Below are 17101 nucleotides of genomic sequence, written 5' to 3'. Positions count from 1 at the left end.
TGCGGACACCAGTCCCCGGGTGTCCGCGCCTTCTGGGGTCTGCTGCCAAGGGTGAAGGCGAAAGACATAAAGAACTGGCAGAGGAAAAGAGGGCGTGAGGCTGTATGATCCTGAGAGCGCCTTGCAGGCCTGTGTATCCTTTTCTAAATCAGTTTGAGCTGCAGGACATATACAGGGAGAACTCCTTTGCGGAACAGGCTTTGCGTCAGCAAACAGTGTTTGTCCCTGGCAGTTTCTCCCAGGGTAGGTGATCCCACTATCCCTGCTGAGCCCCAGCAGGCCTGAGGGCTCCGACGACTACACCCCTAGGCAGCAGCGTCTACGAGTCTCCAAAGCTGTAAGGACCGCTCTGAGAAGCACCGGGTCGCTCCCTTCTTGGGGTCCCCGAGAGCCTGGGATTGGGGCGGGGCACCTTAGCTGAACGGAACTTCTTCGGGCGTCTACTCCTGCTAAGTTAGCTCCCGCCTTGTCCCACTCCCACTCCCGGCCCAAACTCTCCAGGCGGCCTCTCAGCTCTCCCCGCCGGCGCCTGCCTTAGGCTAAGCTTCAGAAATGGGATTTGCGCTTCTTTTTAAGGATGTAATACCGACCTAGGGTACCCCGGAGCTTGGAGACCCACTGGGGACCACACAGCTCTAAACCGGTCGCAAAGCCTTCATTTTGTAAAATGCAAAACACCTCCTCCCAATTGAGTTTGTTTCTCAGGCGTCTAAAAGAGGCTTCCTCCGCAAGGATATTAGAAAATCATTTTTGACCTCAAGGCTGCCAGGTTTGGCTGGAAGGCTTGCTCGTGCCTCTGCTCATCGCCTGCCAGGTTCCTGCTCCCGCTGTGGTGTCCGGCCTCCAGGAACCGCGCGTTCTCTTCTACAATAAAAGGATCAGTCTCAGTGGCGAATCTACCCCCAAATGCTACTCTACTGAAAGCTTCCAGAGAAGTCAGAGATAAAAAGGCAGCCAACGGTTGCGGAGATTGAATTAAACGAGGGACGAGGGAGAGGAAAAAAATCCTTTGTCATATATATACACATATGTCATATATGTCATATATATGTCATTCATATATGTCATATATATGTCATTCATATATGTCATATGTATGTCATTCATATATATGTCATAGAGAGAGAGAGAGAGAGACGGAGACAGAGACGGAGTCTTGCTCCGTCGCCAGGCTGGAGTGCAGTAGCGCGATCTGGGCTCACTGCAACCTCCGCCTCCCGAGTTGAAGCGATTCTCCTGCCTCAGCCTCCCGAGTAGCTGGGACTACAGGTGTGCACCACCACGCCCAGCTACTTTTTGTATTTATTTATTTATTTATTTATTTTGTATTTATTTGTATTGTAGAGACGGGGTTTCACCATGTTGGGCAGAATGGTCTCGATCTCTTGACCTCGTGATCCGCCCGCGTAGACCTCTCAAAGTGCTGGGAATACAGGCGTGAGCCACCGCGCCAGGCCTGCCGTGTATTTTATACAAAAGATGGAGTAATATGCACGATTAATTTTATTCCACAAGAGATTTGCTCTATTTATACCAAACATATATACATTTTTGTTAATCCCAACAAAAAGTCGAGTTGAAACCACAAAACAAATTGTACATGTATATGTTTTGTGTCATTTAACTAAAAAGCACTGATTTTATTAAATTTGTTTTAAATAAATCAATGGACTCCTTAAAAGCCTGAAGTAACGATTGTAAATTGTCAAAAGTAGGACAAATATAAAGTTACTTAAATCACAGAGAAGTTTTTCAAATGGGGAATTTTATTGCATCTTCATACTTATTTCATTTCGCGAAGTTTTAAGGGGTTTTAAAGTTGTCCATATCGTTAAAGACATACAGAATGAAAATCCCATGACCTACGTTTTAAAATAACTACCACTCTTAGAAAGAAAAGGATGGCTGCGGACAGGGCGTGCTTTTTCTGACATTAATATGAGGTACTGAGCGTTAACATAACATTTTGCACTCCTAAAGAATTTACATATTTCTTAACCTGATATCCCCTAAGAAAAAAAATGCGGAGTAAAATTTAAATAAGCCTAAGCCATATCTGGCGCAGACTGAGTGCAGGAACATTTAAATGAGAAAGGAGGGGCCTGCGAATTCTTCCCAGCTTCCCAATATTCTGAGTTGTAGCAACATTAAGTGATACGGAAGTGGGACGGCAATTTACGGAACCTTGAAAGATTCTTGATATTCTAACTTGTTGAACGTCTAGTTTAAAGCCCGGGAGCTTCCGCCTTTCCAGGTCCTGGTGAGGAAAGCTGGAGACTACGGGGCTGGACTCAGCTACGGACGTCAGAGAGACAGAGTTCAGCGTCCGTGTGGTTGGCACATCCAAGCCAGACGGCGGCGCTTTTCACTCCTGGTTTTTCGCTACCTTGTAAGGAAGTGGGCGCGGGCTGCGCGGAGTCGGCGCCTCCTGATTTGCCGGCCGTCTGAGTGATGGACAGGGTCCCGGGCTCCGCCCCCTCAGCTTTATTGACACTAATGAGCAAGTTCTTCTCACCGCTCTCCTGCCTGGAAGTGCTGACAGATCAAGGCAACAAATTTCAATTACAATCCCTAATTTGTGTCCACAGAGTGTTTTTTACCCATGTTAGTCCTCTCTGGCGCATCAGTTGAGGCAGACCTCGGAGCAGCAGGAGGAGGTGGAAGGGGTGGGAGCAAAGGAGTGCATCAGTGAGAGCGCGCGAGAGAGACCCAGGGAAGCAGACTTGGCCGGCGCGTCGCCGGTTCCTCGGATCCCAACACAAGCGAGAAAGCGGAAACGCCAAATCTGTTTTTTGCCCGCGGTGGGGAAGGGGGCAGATCTCGGGAGGCCCCGAGAGCCTTTTAGATTTTGGTGGGGGAAGAGCGAGAGCGCGCGTGTGCCCGCGTGAGTGTATATGAGAGAGGGGCGGGCGGGCGCGGGGCGGGGGGGATGGCCGAGAAGCGAAGGGGCTCGCCGTGCAGCATGCTAAGCCTCAAGGCGCACGCTTTCTCGGTGGAGGCGCTGATCGGCGCCGAGAAGCAGCAACAGCTTCAGAAGAAGCGGCGAAAACTGGGCGCCGAAGAAGCGGCGGGGGCCGTGGACGACGGAGGCTGCAGCCGCGGCGGCGGCGCGGGCGAAAAGGGTTCTTCTGAAGGAGACGAAAGCGCTGCGCTCCCGCCGCCGGCTGGGGAGGTGTCTGGGCCGGCTCGGAGTGGCGCAGACCTGGAGCGCGGAGTCGCGGGTGAGTGGGCCCCTTCCTGCCTATAACTTCTCTCCGGCGCGAACCTGAACTTCTGCAAGTCTGTGGGTGTGTGTGCGCGCCGCGTCCCTACGTGGCCAAGGCCACTCAGCCACTAGCGCATTGGCCGTGTCAGTCGCAAAGCTCGCCGCGCAACCTGGTCACCCTCCAGACGGTTCAGATGCTGCTTCCAGCCTCGCCTCGCGGGCGGCCGCCGCCCACTCGGCGACCCGCGCCTTCGGCGGCGGCTGTTTGCTGCGCCTAGCGGTGCAGCTCTGTGCTTCCTGCATCTGCCTCCCTTGGGGTTCCAGCCAATGGGTGCTCTTTTTTGTTTCCTAACTTTTAAAAGCACAGGGCGGGGAGGAGGGGAGCGAAGGCATACCCACCCTGAAACCGGAACGAATGCCCTAAACCGTTTGTGCAAACCAGGAAGAGGGCGGCGTATTTGGAAACTTGGTTTCCCGGAGGGTAGTTGAGCGGTTCCCTTCCCTTCTCCTCTTGATTTCTCTGCCAAGGCCGACGGCGACCGCGGGCTTGCTTTTCACACTTTTCTCTGCTGGGCTGGAAGCGCAGGGCGGCCGGGAGTTTGGCGAAAGCGGGGTCTGAAGAGCCTTCTAGAAGATGCCTCCGGCCCGGCCCAAAAGGAGGCCCAGAACGAGGCGCCGCAGATGCTTATGGCTTAAGGAGGCCCAGGCTCTTGGGACCAGAGTCCGGGCGCTTTTGCTGCGTGCGCTTCGAGGCGCAGGTTGCGTCGGAGTTTGCACTGGGGACTCTGGACGGGGGAGCTCCTCTGACTCCGTCGGGGAAGCGTCCCAGACCCTGGCGGCGGTGTGAAACCTTTTCTGCTGGGGCCTTGGCCCTGCGGAGGCCCAGCGGGTGGGGTGGACGCTGCCCGCGCGCCTCTCCCGGGCTCGGGACTTGGGGACAAAGCAGGCCACACTGGAGCTCTGAATGCGCCCCTTCGACAGGCAGAATGTCAGTGTCTAGCGATTGGCTTGTTCTTTAGGAGGACCTGATGGCACCAAAGCTTCCCCTTTTCTCCTGGTCGTTTTCCTCTTCTCGGCCACCCGGTGGGCCCGTCTGGCTTCCCCTCTGTTTCCCTCACCAGTTCCCTCTCTCTGTCCTTTGCTGTCCAGGCGGCTGTGAGGACGGCTTCCAGCAGGGAGCTTCCCCTCTGGCGTCACCGGGAGGCTCCCCGAAGGGGTCCCCTGCGCCCTCCCTGGCCCGGCCCGGGACCCCTCTGCCCTCGCCGCAGGCCCCGCGGGTGGATCTGCAGGGAGCCGAGCTCTGGAAGCGCTTTCATGAGATAGGCACTGAGATGATCATCACCAAGGCCGGCAGGTAAAGGGCAAGCTGGCGTGGACGCCCCTCCCCACCCCAGACCCTGTCTTCACCCACCTCTAGCTCAATCAGGAAGAAGGGCCTGCAGCTCGGCGGGGGTTCTGGATAGCATTTTCGGTCAAACGGGACCAGGCCCCAGACCGTGGTTCACTTTGGAGGCTAGCTTTGGCTACCCACCACTAGTGCAGTCGGTGCACAGTCCAACTGCCCTCTGGTTGAATGCCACGGAGAAAATTACTGTCGCCACTGATGCCACAGCTGTCGCGGTTGATGTTCTGCGTTCAGGGCGGTTATAAATTTGAGGTCATATTTACCCTTTATTTAGGCTCTAGTTGTCAGTTCTGGAACTAGGAAACAAATTCTTTTTTTTTTCCTTTCTCTTTTATTTTTAAATAGCAGTTTACTCCAGTAAACTATGATTTGCTTTTTCAGATTTGAAACTCCCAGGCAGATTGGTTCTTTATCAGAAGATATCCTGGCAATTTGATAAGATGATCTGACCTGCTATTTCATATTAGACTAGGAGGAAAAGTCACTGGACTCACCCACAATACATGTTTAATCACGTATAGGTGCGAGAATAATTACTCTGATTTTTAAAAAGCATCCTGTTTATAGATTTAGAGTACCTGGTTTTTTTTGTTTGTTTGTTTGTTTGTTTTTTTTTGTCCTAAATGGAATCCAACACAGCCTGAATTTGCTGAGGAATACTTAAAAATTTTTTATAAAAAGTTACATCGATTTTTTAAAAAGTGTGAAATTTTCCCATCCATTGATTAGCAAAATAAATGGATTTGTTGGGCAGATCATATTAATTTGAGGTGGACACATGAATATTTGCATTTTAAAGTTTTCAGTTTATTTAGTGCTGTGAAATCTATGAATAATAAGCTTCCTTAAACGGAACTTTAAAAAGCACACACAACTCTTTCAGGGAGTACACATGGTAAAAACCTGGATAGCATAAAAAGTATCCAAACTTATTAGAAATTACAAAAAAACATATTTTATTGAATCCATATGCTACCTTCTACATTTTCACAGAGCTTTTATTAATGATCCAAATTCAGTCTTCACCAACACAAAGCAATAGTTGTCTTATAAAGAATGTAGTTAAAGACCTTTACTCTTTATCTTACAGGTGCACTGAAATAATACTAAAACAGCCAGCTATTAAACTGTTCTCATACCTAGTTAGGAGTAATAGACTTTATTTTCTAGAAGTAGTCTTTCATGGTATTTTTGTTATAGAAAACAGTTTGGTAAATAACTACTAAAATTTCTGTTATAAGGTTAAATTAACAAAAATTAGATTTCCTTGGAAGGAACTTAAACGTAAATCATTAGATGATTTTTTAAAAATCAAACTGCTGTTTGTTTTTTATATACAATAATTTACTGTTGTATTCTTTGCTGCTGTGCCTTTTTAAAAGGATGGGTGCATTTACTCTAGCATCTCCTTTGATATGCATCTTTGGGAAGCCAGGATAAATGCAAATTTTCATCTGTTTTAATTAGCAAAGTTTTAAGTGTGGTTAAGTAAGAAAACATTTTCATGGTATGGCAGGGGAAGAAATGATTTGGTAAATATACATTGTGTTTAGTTTCTGCTTTCAATAAAGAAGTTTTACTATACCTTTCAAATTTAGAGCAACTTTTGCACTTCACCTTTACCATGCTGCAGACAGGAAGTCCTGTCTCAATAAAGAACATATTGTTTGGTTATAGCATGGCACATTGGCTCCTTGTGGTTTTTTATAACCCTTTAAAAATTTCACATTATAATGTATTTTATCACTTTCAGAGATCCAAAGTTTGTATTTCTACCATTTGTTACATTTTATTAGTTGTATTACTAAAGTAAATATGCTTATCGATTTTGTTTAAAAAATAAGATGCTTTCTTTTGTGCCATTACTCCCTCGGTGTAAAATTATTTTACTTTTAGCTATACTGACATTTCAGTAAGCACAGAACACATGTACACAGGGTGCAAAAAATTACATTTAAAAATCTCAGTTTTGATATGTTCTATGTCCTGACTCCTTGAATTACATTGGCAAAGTGAATACTGTAAATTTATCCATATTAAAAATAGAGATCCAAGACGTTTCTTTGCTTATTCACTCTCCATCCTTAGTCACAAACAAAAACCCCAAACCCTCTTTCTTTCTCTTCGCCTTTTTAAATAGGCGCATGTTTCCAGCAATGAGAGTGAAGATCTCTGGATTAGATCCTCACCAGCAATATTACATTGCCATGGATATTGTACCAGTGGACAACAAAAGATACAGGTACAGTGATTAGATACTGAACGATTAAAAAAAAAAAAACACTAGGATTTTGCAGGCTAGTGCCTGTTTGATCTGTGAGGACTGTGATCTTTGTTTCCAGAAGTCTGTAGAATTTCCACATCCATACTTTAACGCCCATGAGTGCCAGCGGCCCAGATGGTGCCTTTTTTGCAGCAAATGTGGAAACTTAATTTTTGTTTTGTTTTTAATAGACACAGAAGTGTTTTCAAATACTGAGAACTTTTAAAAGGGGATAATTTGGTGTTGCTAAACTAAATGTGTCTTTTATATTGACTTACACTTCAATTCGAATTTTGAGAGGAAATGTTATGTAATGTTTATAGATATAAATTATATTAAATGAAAAGTCATAATTTCTTTGTGATCTTTTGGTCATGTAAATTTCCTTTATCTTGTTACATACAAAACCATCAATGTTGGTAGGCCTTTTTTTTTAATTTCAGAAAATTATTTAAGGTTTTCTACAAGTAAGAAAAATAAAAATCTTCTAATTTATGTGATATTAAGACATCACTAAACTGGTAATAAATTTTTACCTTTCTGTTGTTTTTTTGGTTTGTGTTATAACTTTTAAAAACTTTTAATATTTGGATTTTGAAAGAGAACATATTTATGTAAAGATCAAGTAAATTTTGAAAATATACACGTTCTTCAGTTTCAAACCAATCTTTACTCTTTTTTTTTTGCAAGAAAACAAATCAGCAATTTTCAGTGACAATGCTTTATATTTTTCTGAAGAGCTAAAAACATTAACATTTAAATAAGGAAGTTTTGTGTGTTTGGAAGATTAGAAGATACTGTTTTAAATTTTGCTTGTCTTCGTTTCTTTCTCACTTTTTGTTGTTATATGGGACAGAGCTTTTAATAAGTTTTTAAACAAAATCAGATTTGGTTTTTATCACTTCAACAATTTAAGGAGTCACTTTTTTGAAATAGCCTACTGGTATCAAAAGTACACAGATTTTAATTAGTACATGGACATATGGAATACTACAAAAAGGGGTAATAAAAAAGACAGTCTTATTATTTGTTTTGTGTATAAGTTATATTATTGTAATTAAATAAGTCATTAGGGAGTTTTGCTAAAATGATCTACCACATGACAGAAGCTAGAAAACATTAAAGTTCATTCTTTAAATATACTTGATTTAAAACCCATATTCTAAATGGGGTTTTGTGCTGAGGAAGATAATATAATTCTTAATAAGCTTAATAATTATTCCTTTCTCTTCTAAGTTTGTCTCCTATTTATTTTCCCAATGTCTTCCCTACATTTTGGTTGGTTTATTTTACTTAATTGATTCAAATTTACTCTCATAGAAATAAAGAAATTTCAGAAATTAGTATTAAGATGCCAGGTTTTAAAAGATCAAATTGTAAAACATAATTTGTTTTCACTTATATTGCTTCCCAAGAAGAAATTTGTTTGTACTATTTGTATTTAGAATGTTTTACAAAGAATGTGTAACTTGTAGCTTTTATTCTGTCAGTGGGTGTGGAGTTTTGACTATTCAAAATGCATACTTTTTCAAGGTTTTGTTAGAGTATATTGCTCTATTTGTTTTGGCAGTAACTCAGTTCATTTCCACAGTGTAATTTTTCTTGAATCTCTAAGATTTTCATTTCATTTATCAATGTTTTCAGCAATATTAGGAAAAAATTTGGCTTATTTTCTAATGTTTGAGTGGTATTTAGTCAAGTTAAAAATTATTGTCACTTATTAGAATGTAAAATTAATATTCACAAAAGCCCACAATTAGGAACTTATTGAAATTACATCATACCAATTAAAAGAAAAAGGTTTCTTTTTCTTTCTTTCTTTTTTTTTTTTCTGAGATGGAGTCTTGCTCTGTTGCCCAGGCTGGAGTACAATGGCGTGATCTCGGCTCACTGCAACCTCCACCTCCCAGGTTCAAACCATTCTCCTGCCTCAGCCTCCCGAATAGCTGGGATTACAGGTGCTCGCCACCACACCCAGCTAATTTTTTGTATTTTTAGTAGAGACTGGGGTTTCACTGTGTTAACCAGCCTGATCTCAAACTCCTGACCTCATGATCCGCCTACCTTAGACTCCCAAAGTGCTGGGATTACAGGCATGAGCCACTGCCTCTGGCCTAAAGGAAGATTTCTAAAAGAGTGTCCCTAATTTTATGATTGTATATGTTTTCCCAAGAAAAGAAATGAAAGACTAGAAGGCATATTGAGCCCAAAATGAAATATGTGACAAAGAATTGAAACAAAGGGCCTCATCAGAGACGTTCTGAAAATATTTTATGCTCTTATAAAAAGAAATGTGTATATAACACAGGTAGACTTTTCTGAGACTGTTTGCAAATTATGGCTTTAAATTGTATGCTAATCTTAACACACAAATGGAAGGAAAATATGTAAGTATATAATTTAATAATTCTTTCTTCATTGTTATACTAGTTTCTAGTTTTTTAATTAGCTTATTTTAAATTATTAATAAATGGTAGTCTCAATATAGTTAAATATTAATATTTCTCACTTGAGGCATTGTTACTCAAATGTATTATTCTTAGTGAGTCAATATATTTGTCATGTAAAGAAATAGAAACGATGTTTTGTTTCCTAATTAGAAAAGTAATATCAATTAGATATACCATTATTTTCAAAGTTTGATTTATTTTTTGATTAGTAATATTTGAAAATGATTTGAAAGAATTTTATATAAGGATCAAGAAAGAAATATAGGAGATGAATAAGGGGCTACATTTTATGATAATACAAAATTTTCCAATTAAACTGAATACTTTGTCCTCAATATATAGTATCATAGTATTAGAAAAAATACCAAATGGTAACAGATAAAACATTTTTTCCTATTAAAATAAAAGTTTCTAGAACTTCTGACTATTTCCTCTTGCCTTTCTACTGTCTGTTCCATAAGCCTTTACATAGTCTAACATCAGAAATGATCTTGAAGGAAGCGGGGCATTTTAAAATGTAACTCTCAAGTATTTTTGAGATTTACTTAAAAGTGAGCTTGACAAGCTATTTGTTTTTTTGTGTCAATGGAATATTCAGAAGAAAAGTGGAAAATATCAGAGATGGAATGTCTAGGGTGAATAAGTGTCATTCATAAGAATGAATATGCTTGCATTTATGGTGGTGATAGTATGCATATTTTTCACTAAGACCTTAACACGCCCCTTAGTCTGAATTGTCAGTAGGCCACTGCTGCCTCAGAATGGTTTTGAAAAGCACTTGAAATCTTATTTTTAGTGTAAAGAGGAAATTGATTTATTTTAAACCTGAAACAAAATAGGCACACATTTTGTCTGATTCTACTGAGTTGGATATTCCAAGATAAAAACAGTATACTGAACGACTGGTCATTGCCTTCTAGGTATGTTTACCACAGCTCAAAATGGATGGTGGCAGGTAATGCTGACTCGCCTGTGCCACCCCGTGTGTACATTCATCCAGACTCGCCTGCCTCCGGGGAGACTTGGATGAGACAAGTGATCAGCTTCGACAAGCTGAAGCTCACCAACAATGAACTGGATGACCAAGGCCATGTGAGTAGATGGCCTCTCTAATGCATCGGTAGATGGCACAGCCACATCTACACTGTGCCTGACTAAGGGAAATGGATGCTTCTAAGGTCATAATGTTCATTGCCTGATTGATTAGTATGTACATAATCTGTGCAGAATCAAGTTTATATTTCCATAGACTGTGCCTGTTGCCAGAATTATCCGATGAGGCATTTAATAGGTTAAAACTAGATAACTGCATTTTTATTGGAATGAAAGTACTGGAAGCAGCGATGTTGTTAGGCAAAACATTTGTGTGAAATCTCATGAGGTGCTAATTATTATACTGTGAATATGAATACTTTGGAGTTGGGTTAATAAGGGTAATGATTTATTGTGTCCTGCCTGCATCCAGCTTTGTCAGCTGAGGCTCATTGCTTCTCAGTAATTGCCTAGGCTTATGCTGTTTGTGTGTTCCATCTGCAAGTTCCCAGTTGTTTTGTAATGACATCTAATGTGTCAAAATGTTACAACAATCATTCCTTTTATTCTTAAAACTGGTGAAACAGGATACATAAGTCGAAGTTCAGCCGTTCCAATAATGCAGTCATTTTTAACACCTTAGTAATTTTTATGCAGTATTGTTCCCAGGTAAGATTTCTACACTATTATTTTAATAAATAAGTAACTGGATACATGCTGATTTCTGTTCAAAGCCAGCATTTTTAAAATTAGGTTTCTGTTATTTAAGATAGTTTTGATTGAGGCAGGATTAAAATTCCTTTCGAAGAATATATCATGCATAAAAGAAATACCAACTTGTTTATTTCTCAAATGAGTGATATAAAGATAGCATATTTATGAGAATATCTTTTAAAACAAAATGCAAGTTGTCATAAACTAATAATATAGTGATGACAGGATATGGTTTGGAAGTTGCTAAACAATATCTTAAGAAATTGACCTTAATGAGAACATTCCAGTACAAATTTCACTGAGATACAAATGCAGTAGGTGGATTTTTAAGATGCAGCTAGTAAGATCTCACACTGCCAGTGTTTTTGTTTCTTGATTGTTGCCTTTTATGACTTAAAATGGAAATAAAAAAGTAACATAGTAGATTTCTTTTCTGTACCCAACTTCATGTCCTGTATTTTAGTGCATTACTTCTTGGCTTTCCTTATTTTTATTCCTTATTTTTACAATTTAACAGTCAAGTTGTAACAATTATTTTTCACAGGAATTCAGTGAAATAACACTGATTTCTTCTGTGTGGCTGAGGCAGCTGACTGTGAAATATGCTCAGCACATTCATTGAAGGACTTTTTTTTGGAATAGAACATTTTAGACTTAATGTTTTTAGTGTTACTTGTTATCAAAACCTTAAGTACACTGCCTTTTTTTGTGAGTTCTACAGTTTAAAGAATATATGCTCTAAAGAGATAAGTGGGGATAAAAACTATATACCTTCATGTATAGGTTATAAACTTCTTAATAATTTAAATCAATATAATCATTTTACAGTTCTAATTCTTTCAGTTCAAATTACTGGTTTTCTAATATCTAATGTACTAAATATTAGATATAGATCTAGTAATTTATCAGCCTATATGATATTAACTTTATGATTTCAATAGACTTTATTTAAAACAGCATTCTTCAGAAAATAGGGTGTGTGTGTGTTTGTGTGTGTGTGTGTGTGTGTGTAGAGAGAGAGAGAGAAAGAAAGAGAGAAAAACAGAGACAGAGAGAACAATTTATTTTAAGGAACTTACCCAGGAAAATTTGGGTCCTGACAAGTCCGAAATCTGCACAGCCAGCTGGAGACCTAGGGAAGAAGTGATGTTGCAGCTTGAGTGAAGGTAGTTTTGTAATAGAATTCCCCCTTCCTCCAGGGATCTCAGTCTGTTTTCTTGTATGGTCTTCAACTGATTGGATGAAGCCTACCCACATTATGAAGGGTAGTCCACCTTTCTCAATGTCTGCTGATTTAAATGTTGATCTCATCTAATAAATACCTGGCAGCAACATCTAGACTGGTGTTTGACCAAATATCTGGGTACTGTGGCATAGCCAATTTGACACATAAGATTAACTGTCACATAGCATTTGTTTAAAACACAAAATAATAGATTACAAATGAAATTCAGTTACTTAAACCTAAATAATTATAATATTTTACTATTAGGGAAATAACATAGCAGAAAATAGGCAAAATATAGAGATGTATATTGTCTAACTGCTGAAATTTTTCTTTTAAGGTTGTAGCAGAATGTACTAGTTGAATAAATAGAGGTACATTAACATGTGGGGAGCAGGGAGAGAGATGTATCTGTACAATTTGGAAGCAATTGAATTGCCTTTGGTAATGGTAAAAATGTACGTACGTGTTACTTGATACTAGAGGAGAATGTAGGAGGGAAAGTGCTCTTTTCCATTATTCATTTAGAAAACATACTTCTGAAGATGTTATCCAATGTGGTAAAAGATGCAAAGCTGGGCGCGGTGGCTTGGCCTGGGCATGGTGGCTCACGCCTGTAATCCCAGCACTTTGGGAGGCCGAGGCAGGCGGATCACCTGAGGTCAGGAGTTTGAGACCAGCCTGGCCAACATGATGAAACCCCATCTCAACTGAAAGTACAAAAATTAGCCAGGCGTGGTGGTGTTTGCCTGTACTTCCAGCTACTTGGGAGGCTAAGGCAGGAGAATCACTTGAACCCGGGAGGCAGAGGTTGTAGTGAGCTGAGATCATGCCACTGCACTCCAACCCAGGTGACAGAGTGAGACTCTGCTTCAAAAAATAAAAAATAAGATAAAAGCCATGATTTCTGCTTTCTGTGAATTTCTAGCCTATGTGGGGAGAGAAGAAGCCATGAACACAGATTATCATCCTGCCAGTTCAGAGAAGTACAGATGCCAGTGTCACCGTATTCCAGCCAGGAAAGATGGGAAAGGCTTTATGAAGAAAGAATCTGTTTATTTACTCAGCTTGATGACCCTAAATGAGGCTAGATTAAATATTAGGAATTTGTTTCTAATTCTATTGTTGATTGTGTTCAGGGTATAAGAAGACAGTAGTATTGTTATGGTAGGACTTTCTAATTCAAGTCTCTTTGCTGATGCAGAGACCTCTTGGGAACTTACCCCTCTACCCTTACATAGCTGAGGTTCATCCCATCTGCCCCTGCCCACCCTCAGCCCTCAATTCCAAAAGAAGTAACACTGATCTCTAATTAGTAAAGCTATTGACTCAAATGAGAGGTGATTTGCTAGCTTGCTTTCTAAATTGCTTTTTTTTTCTCTTCTCAGTTCCTAGTTTTACTCTGCCAAGTCTGTGCAAGTGTGCAGCATAGTGACTTGAGAACTCCTTAGAGACCTGGGACTTTATTAATTTAACACAAAATGATTGCAGGAATCAAATCTTTGCAGTGCTTTGACTGGACGTAGGAGCACATGAGACATGAGATGATGTGACATTGAGGTTTTCCCCAAAGTGACTTTTCAGTTGTTCAAATATCATGAATTATTTGGAGAGGAATAGTGGCGAAATTCCAGAGTGGAAATGTTCCAGCACTCCATAGCTAATCTTTGGATGTTTTGAAGACCTTAATCTCTTCCTGATCCTTGGTGAATCCATAGCGAGCTTTATGCTGGCTTTTATAGAAATGAAGACTGCTCCTTGAGCTACCCATATGCAGAAGAGTTAGTATGCTTGAGCAGGGTAATTCCTTCCCATCATGTACATGTTTCCCAATTCCTCTGGAATTTTCCTTCTGAAGGAAAATATTTAGATGAGCATTTTTATTAAAAATTAGAAGACATTTAGCAGGTAGTGGTGTACCTTAAGCCTCAGAAGGATTTGTACCCATGGTGCTGTGGTGCTTTGGAAGGAAGCATGGCCAGACAGCCACAGTGGGGCCTGTGGGAGGACCTGTACTCCGAGCTGCTGAGGACTCAGTGATACTGATGCCTTCACTCTGTTTCTCCTTGAGAATCAGGTGTGGAAGCAGCAAGTTATAGGGGAGGTTGCTGAGGTCTCCCTGGTGGAAGGACCTTGCAATTGCTTAGAGGTATGACACATTTGTGTTTGTGGGCAAGTCACTTTCATTCTCTGAGGCTTGATTTTCTCATGGGTTATATTGGAATCAGAGAACTTAGGGTGAACCAAATGAGCTGATGAACTCGAAAGGAAATATTTGTAAAGAGTCCATTATATACAGCATCATGCGTAAAACAAAAAGAAGGCTACCTTGCTATGGAGTTTGTGATTCATTGTTATAGCCTTGATTCCTACCATTTAAAGGGAGTCAGTACGTGGTGTTACCAAAAAATGTAGGGAGCAAGGTTTTTGTTATCTGTTTCTTGTTGGTCCTTTGATTGACTTATTACATCATGGGAATTTAGGTCATCTGGAAAATTTCCAGTCAGCAGGGACTGTTTTCTTATTGAGCTATCCTGTAAGACTAGACACAGTTACCTTTCTGTCAGATCTCAGGCTCTTTCGACTCATCAGATGAGAAATAAACAATATTATGCTTTTTTTTTTTGACTCAAATCTAGGTGTCCTTAAAGTAGAAAAATGTGTATTAGCCTGTACTGTGAATGCAGTCTGTATTTATGGACTTGTGTGACTGTAATACTAGCTAAACCCAAAAGAAAATAATCATTCTAAACAGATCAGAGAGCATTGAACATTACACATCACACAGAATTATTTGTGTTTTGGAGATGGGCATCATATCATCGTGGTCTTCTTGTTTATATGACCAGTGGTTCTCTTGGTTCTATTTGCTCTATTAAATAAGCAAAATTTTATTGAGCATTCATGATTATAAGTTTGGTAGTTAATAATCAAATAGTTCATCCCCTGTGCCCCTGCCCACCCCAGAGCCCCCAATTCCAAAAGAAGTTGACACTGATCTCTAATTAGTAAAGCTGGAGACTCAAATGAGAGGTGATTTTCTAGCTTGCTGTCTAAATTGCTTTTGTTTCTCTCCTCAATTCCTACTTTTACTCTGCCAAATCTGTGCAAGTGTGCAGCATAGTGACTTGAGAACTCCATATGGACCTGAGACTTTTATTCATTTAGCACAAAATGATTGCAGGAATGAAATCCTTGCAGTGCTTTGACTGGACCCATGACCACGTGAGACGTTAAAAAGCACATAATGCTATCGTAAAAAGAGGAACTGAGGCTTGTTTCTCCGTCCCTAAAACATTCCAAGGATACACAAAATTCTTGTAGATAATACTGAATACATATTATTTTTCTTGAGCAATCTTCAGATTACTATTGATAGTTGCTCCTTAACATGCAAACAAAGACATACATCAGCCATTTCTGTATCCTACTCCAATATACCCCACTTGAGGTCTTTTTTGAAATATGGTAATGATATTTTGAAAAGTAACCTTAAAATATATATAACTATATGGAGAAATCTGCTTGAGAGAACAGTCTTCATAAAACAAGAACCTGCTTTTCATTGACTAGTAAAAAGAAACCCAAATGAATCTTTGTTTCTTTAATTACAGCTCAGTCCAATCTTCTGAAATTGGCTATGCATTTGTTTTTGTTTGTTTAATGTAAAGTAACTTTTCTCCAATTTTTCTTCTGCTTAGAAATTTGTTTCTAAAAGATATGCTAATTCTCCCTGGGAGTTTATAAATGTCATTGTTTTGTCCCTTGTTGTTTGCTTACCTGTGGCATTTTGTTTCTTAGCTTGGAGAAGAGGAAAGGTTCTCCCTTAAACTCCCCTACTCCCCAAAATATCAAGTGACTATCACTTTCTAATGAGATAAATTAATTAAATAAAGAGGGAGAGGGCAAAGCAGAGTTAACATTAATCGTTGCTATGATATGATTGGTCATTTGCTGTTTTATATTTATATTAAAAGAGTGTGTTAAAGAGTATGTTAACTAATGAGACACCAGGTGGGGCTTAATTAACTGCTTCTATAGGCTGAGACCCTTTCTTGTGTTTCCTTTGTTGGGCCTGGCCCTGTGATGATGCCTGCCCAAAAAATATGAATTTATAATGAATGCACATGAACGTGGTGGTGGGAGGACGAGCATGGGCCAAGGGACCCAGCTTCCAGGTTCAGCCTTGAGGATTCAGAAGTCTCTTGCTTGTGTAGACCTTAGTTTTCTATCTATAAATTGGAGTATTAATGTCAGTTTTTTCAGACTTAAATATATCTAATGTAATGTCACACAGAACCCTGCATATCAAACAGGGAAGCGAAGCACCTCTAATTGGAGGGCGGTAAACAGACCTCAGAATCCATCTTGCCGACTCCTTTTTCCTAATATAGTTCTGAAAAAGAATATCTACTGGGTCCATATGTCTGCAAGATACCTTTCAACCCTGCTGAGATATTGTGCTTCGAAGAACATAAACTTAGATTTAGATTATGCCTTTTTTTTTTTTTTTTGAGATAGAATCTCGCTCTGTCACCAGGCTGGAGTGCAGTGGCGTGATCTCGGCTCACTGCAGCCTCTGCCTCCCAGATTCAAGCTATCCTCCTGCCTCAGCTTCCCAAGTAGCTGGGACTACAGGCACGTGCCACCACGCCCAGCTAATTTTTTGTATTTTTAGTAGAGACAGAGTTTCACCATGTTGGCCAGGATGGTCTCGATCTCTTGACCTCGTGATCCACCCACCTCGGCCTCCCAAAGCGCTGGGATTACAGGCGTGAGCCACCATGCTCGGCCGATTATACCTTTT

General features: G+C 40.5%; 1 protein-coding gene across 2 annotated transcripts in view; it reads left to right on the top strand.

The window, feature by feature from the left end:
- The first annotated feature begins 2500 nt into the window (after positions 1–2500).
- The window catches only part of TBX18 (T-box transcription factor 18), a 30179-nt gene continuing 15578 nt past the window's right edge, over positions 2501–17101 (top strand). Inside the window, exons 1-4 of one of the 2 annotated variants that reach the window (XM_054492541.2) lie at positions 2501–3221; positions 4355–4559; positions 6751–6852; positions 10244–10415. In XM_054492541.2, the coding sequence (XP_054348516.1) occupies positions 2930–3221; positions 4355–4559; positions 6751–6852; positions 10244–10415 (771 nt within the window). In that variant the 5' untranslated portion in view covers positions 2501–2929. Of the gene's footprint in view, positions 3222–3362; positions 3687–4354; positions 4560–6750; positions 6853–10243; positions 10416–17101 lie in introns of those variants that run through there. The other variant, XM_063666375.1, reaches the window with a different exon arrangement.

This window comes from Pongo pygmaeus, chromosome 5 (genome assembly GCF_028885625.2).
Source record: "Pongo pygmaeus isolate AG05252 chromosome 5, NHGRI_mPonPyg2-v2.0_pri, whole genome shotgun sequence".
NCBI lineage: Eukaryota > Metazoa > Chordata > Mammalia > Primates > Hominidae > Pongo > Pongo pygmaeus.
The sequence above is the reverse complement of the archived record's forward strand: the minus strand, read 5'-3'. Positions and strand labels throughout refer to the sequence as shown.